Consider the following 5,318-nt stretch of genomic DNA (forward strand, 5'->3'; position numbering starts at 1 on the left):
ATCAGGTTGCTGACATCGTTCTCGACCTGTTGACCGACACGTCTCCTTGACTTCTGACTGTCACGTACCCTTGATCGCTGACTGCCACTTACTATTGACCGCTGATTGCCACAACCCCTTGATTTCTGACTGTCACGTCCTCTTGACTTCTGACTACCACGGCCTCTTGACTTTTGACTACCACGTCTTTATCAGACCCCATCATCATGCACCGTATCATAAGCCTCCCCCCAAGTTTAGTCGAAGGAGGCCCAAATCGACTGACTATACTCAAACTTCCGCTTACTTGCTCCGCCATTCCATTCTTAAATGCTGCATCTTTTCCCAATTCCTTGGATATGCAACCTGATTAATTACCCACTCATCCTTGAGACAAGAGCACCATAAATGCCTTAAACTGCCTCTTCCGCCTTCCTTTTTAAAAGGGTTGAGTCCCCTTGTATCATTGTATTTTTCTTGTTGCCTTTTTCTGACCATGGAATCTACCCTTAACTCTGATGAGGTGTCATCTTTATGCCAGCAACTAGCTCATATGACTCAGCTACTCGCCTACAAGAATGCAGCTTTAGTCGAGATGATGCGAAGTAGAGATCTTCAGTCTTCTCTCCGATAAGATATTGAAGAACTTTGGTTAGCCGCCAAGTTTCGAACCCGAGCTGAAGTAGCGTTGAAGCAGAAGGCTTATACGGATATGGAGAGCCAAGCTCACTTCTTGATCTATCTAAAAGAAAAACATGTTGCCTCCATAGCCCTTCTTCAAGAAGAGAACCGACGTAAAGACGAAACTGCTGCGCAGCAGCGTCGCATTGTTTAATTCACTAAGGCCGAGCTGGTTTAGGCGTGATCTAACTCGGGGCCAGCAGATCACGCAGAATACCTTTGCTTAAGGTGTCGATCGGCTACTGACGTTACAGCGGACTCATAATCAATTCGGATATCCTTAGTTGCGAAATAAGAGCTTGAGGAGTGCTCCCTATACTTTATTAAATAAATACAAATCTGGTTGGGCTTTGTCCCTTCTTTTTTTTTCCCCCTTTTTCTGGTCCGTTTCTTGTTGGTTGATAATTAACTCGCCCGGGACTTAACAGTGCCAAAGTGAAACATTCCCAGATTATCCCTCAAGTTTTTTTTTTAATCTACTCTTTCGTCAATTGCTATATGGATAACCGTAGTATCATCCCATCATAGGAAACTACCTTACTCAATGGAAATTACTGTAGCAAACAAGAGTGTCTTGCTACATAAGTGCACATACTAACATTTTACATCTAAAAATTGATCCCAAAATATATTAAAATAACCACTCATGTCGGTATCAACTATGTTAATTCAAGGGAGCTGATTATAAGTCTATATAGATTGTGTAATCGATAAGATTTTCTACATAAACAACCTTTGTTAATTTCTTTTTGGTTAGAACTCGTGTGTAAAACCACCATTTCCACTTATCCACACGAAAACCTATTCAAAATCCTCTTGGAAGACATTTTGAAGAAGCAAAATTTGAGTAGCCTAAACATCCACTCAGCAGAAGGAAGGGCAGCGGCAGCATGCAAGCCACTTGCTCTTTGGCGCAGAAGCAGGAGGAGGAGGAGGAGAAGGAGAAGCAGCAGCAGCAGGAGGAGAAGCAGCAGAAGAAGATTTTGGGAGTTGAGTCTCTGGTTGAGGTTGCTGCTGTGGCTTGTTGGCCGGTCGAAGCGGCTGCGCAGATTCTGCCTTGGCCGAGCTGTTTCTTCCTTCGCCTGTCAATCTGTTTTCACATTCAGCGATTCACATTTTAGTCCGACGATCGATTTCACAAACCAATGCGGGCGCATGCAGGTGGTAGATACGGTACATTGGGAACGCGAACGATTGGAAACTCTTTGCGCTGCCATCGGATGATCGGCGTCGTTGCTCCTCAGAATGTCGTTGTCCCTCCGAACGTGCCTGCAGCACCGCATCCTTGATGGCCTTGGCGTTGGCCGCCTCCTCCAGCTCCTCTCGACGAGCTTCGAAGGTTGCAACATTAATGGAGCCCAAACTAGGATGCGGTTGCGGGCTCGGAGGGCTGGGGCTCAGCCCGCCGGGCCTGCCCGACAATGAGGCGTGGTCTTTGGAAAAGCTGGAGTTGCCTCCTTGGATGCTGAACAGGGATTCATTGGAGGCCGCGCTCCACTGTGCCGGAGAGTTCGAACTGGTCCCTATGAAAATGGAGGAGGCGATTCTTTCCGGATCAGGGGCGTCTGTCTGGCTCCGTGGTCGATCAGGAGTTGTGACTGCGTCGTCATCTATGAGGCTCGAGAAATTATTTGTTTGTGCGCCACTCTGCAATCGTCGCTCTTGGCCACTGGCTGCGGGGGACTTGTTGATGTCCAGCTGGAACAGGTCCTCCGGCGAGTAGCCGTCGTCATCATCGTCGGAGCTGGTTGAAGGTGAGATTCGTTCGTTGGCCTTGCGTTCTTTCTCGGAAGGAGATTTTATTAGATGCTCCTCCTCTTCACTCTTTGCATCTCCTTTTGCTGGATCCATCAAATCACCTTACTGCTCCTTCTGTGCGTCTCTGCTTCTATACATGCATATATACATACATTCGTAAGACAGAATCATAAAGGCCGAAAGAGGAGGAAATCCTAGTGTTAGGAAGAATACGTACATATTCTTTGCATTGTACGTCTCCAGAAACGATAGCAATTAGACCAAGCAGCAGTAGAATTATAACGAGTACTGATAATTGATTCAATTTCGTTTCTGTTTCTTGATGCCCGAAGAGAAAGAGAGGGAGAAGGCGTGGAAGATTAGAAGAGAAAGCAGAGGAAGTGCGAGACTCTCGGGGTTGCATGCCTTGGATCGCATGCAATGTGTGTAGGCGTATCTTGCAAGAGGAGAGGCGATGGTGCATGGATGAATGCTCAGATCAGATTCGCAGGAATCGAGACGGCTTGCGCGGGCCTCCACTCGATGGAATCAGAGTGAATGGTCGAGAAATTAAAGCGCTTCCTTTGCTCCCAATATAAACAGAGTAGAGCAGTGAAGAAAACACGATCATGGTGGAAGATGTCTGTTCCCGTCTTAGAAGCGATGAACAATAATGTTTCAGCTGGCTGATTTGGAGGTTGACTGAAAGAATACTTTGAATTGGAAATGCCTACGAGAGTAAGTAAGTAGAAGGAAAAAGAAAATCTCCAGTAAACAGGCAGGGAATTCCTGGCATGGCTATTTTGACGGTCAGTTAAAATTCTAGAAAGAAAGAAAAAAAAAAAAGAATATCACAAGAAGGATATTTTTATTAAAAAAATAAAATCTTTTTTATAATGTCTTAATTTTTATATTTAATGAGACATTATATCATTTGTTATCGTACCAAAGTGGTCATATCATATATATTCCTAATGAGTATCATGTATCCACGTAGAAATATAATCTCCTTGGTTTATGACAAATTCACATAAAGTATTAATTACGAAATGAGTCCATGGGCCAAGAAACCTGATGGGCTGCTGGTCATCTATCCTATTAGTAGGAAGATGGATTGTGGATAAGGAACCTAGTTTCCGATTGCGGGTGACTGGGCTCATAAGCAACTAAGTGGGGAGCCAGACCCTAGGATGTTTGATCAGCATTAGTCGATCGGAGTCTGATAGGGAGCTTATCTCCATAAGTAGCTGAATGGGAAGCTAGACCCCGATAGTATTTGAGTGGGGAGCTGGACTCTTGGGGTATCTAATCGGCATTAGCTGATCAGAGTGTGATGAGGAAAAGAGCCCTATAAGTAGCTGAGTGGGGAGTTGGACCCCTGGAGTGTCAAATCTGCATTACCCTTTCAGAGTGTGATGGGGAGCAGAGCCCCATAAGTAGTTGAGCAAGGAGCTGTGCCACAATGGTATATGAGTGGGGAGCTGGACCTTTGGGGTATCTGATCAATATTAGCTAATTGAAGTGTGATGGGAAGCATACCCCTGAAATAGCTGAGCAGGAAGTTGGACCATGATGGTATCTGAGTGGGGAGCTGGGAGCTGGGAGCTAGGCCCTTAGGCTGTCTTATCGGCATTAGCCAATCAGAGTGGGATGAAGAGCAGAGCACTGTAAGTAGCTGAATGGGGAGCTAGGCCTTGATGGTATCTGATTGAGGAGTTGAGCCCCTGAAGTGTCCGGTTGACATTAGCCGATTGAAGTGTGATAGGGAGCGGAGCCCCATAAGTAGTTGAGCAAGGAGCTAGGCCCCAATGGTATTTGAGTGGGGAGTGGGGTGCTAGGCCCCTGGAGGGTCTGATTGACATTAGTCGATCAGAGTGGGATGAGAAGTAGAGCCCCGTAAGTAGATGAACAGCAAGTTGGGTCCCGATAGTATTTGAGTGGGGAGCAGGTCCCCTAAGGTGTCCAATTGACATTAGCCGATTGGAGTATGATGATGTGTAGAGCCCCGTAAGTAGTTTAGTTGGGAGCTAGGCCCTGATGGTATCTGAGTGGGGAGATGGGAGTTGGCCCTTGGGGTGCTCGATCGACATTAGCCGATCAGAGTGGGATGAGGAGTAGAGCCTCGTAAATAGCTGAACGGAGAGTTATACCCTGATGGTATCTGAATTGGGAGCTGAGCCCTTGGTGTGTCTGATCGACATTAGCCGATCAGAGTGTGATGGAAAGAAGAGTCCCATAAATAGCTGAGCAAGGAGCTAGGTCTCGATGGTATCTGATTGGGGAGCTGAGCCCCTGGGGTGTCCGATTGGCACTATTCAATTATAGTGTGATGGGATGCAGAGCCCCGTAAGTAGCTAAGTGGGGAGTTGAGCCCGAAGGTATTTGAGTGGGGAGTTAGGCCCCTGGGGATGTTTGATTAGCTCTAGTCGATCGTCGTAGGGAGAGTTCATCGGGCAAGTTACTCGGGTTGACCTACCTTGGACTTTGACTGTCACCTACTCTGCCTCATTGACCTTAGGACCCCACCTGGGGAGCTCCTAATAATTCGTCGTATCACAAGTCTCCCCTTCTAGTCTAGCTGAAGAATGCCCGGTTTTGATTGACTAGACCCCCACAGGTTTTAATTTTCTAATTTGCTCACTTGCCCTGGCTGACATTATTATGCTAAGCTTGTCATTGATGTCATCCATCATGAAAATGGGCATGTTTGTAACGACCCAAATTTCCTCATTTGGAGTTCTAATAGTGGTTAAAAATATTTAGAAATACTTTAGAAATATTCTAGAGATTTTTAGAGTATTTTTATGCAATTTTTGGAGGTCGTTTGATATTTTTACTAAACGAAAGAAGTTTCGACAAAAAATGTCCAAGCCAAGATTCGAACCGGAGACCTCCGGCCGAGCCAACTCTTAAGCGAATTC

The 5,318-nt window shown here is 46.0% G+C and overlaps 1 protein-coding gene across 1 annotated transcript; it reads right to left on the reverse strand.

Moving 5' to 3' along the window:
- Positions 1–1,524: 1,524 nt before the first annotated feature.
- On the reverse strand, positions 1,525–2,511 carry LOC122055070 (serine/arginine repetitive matrix protein 1-like). The gene is made up of 2 exons (XM_042616467.1): positions 1,833–2,511; positions 1,525–1,742 (listed from the first exon to the last, which is right to left on the reverse strand). The coding sequence occupies exons 1-2, from the start codon at positions 2,509–2,511 to the stop codon at positions 1,525–1,527; spliced, it is 897 nt and encodes a 298-aa protein (XP_042472401.1).
- Positions 2,512–5,318: the final 2,807 nt, after the last annotated feature.

The sequence above is a fragment of the Zingiber officinale genome, chromosome 3B, assembly GCF_018446385.1.
Source record: "Zingiber officinale cultivar Zhangliang chromosome 3B, Zo_v1.1, whole genome shotgun sequence".
Classification (NCBI taxonomy): Eukaryota; Viridiplantae; Streptophyta; class Magnoliopsida; order Zingiberales; family Zingiberaceae; genus Zingiber; species Zingiber officinale.

What these genes read in the sequence shown, in the direction of transcription:
- LOC122055070 (XM_042616467.1), bottom strand. Translation starts at nt 2,511, where the DNA reads ATGGATCCAGCAAAAGGAGATGCAAAGAGTGAAGAGGAGGAGCATCTA. An exon ending in GTTCGCGTTCCCAATGTACC is followed by an intron (nt 1,743 to 1,832) that starts GTATCTACCACC and finishes ACAGATTGACAG; the next exon opens with GCGAAGGAAGAAACAGCTCG.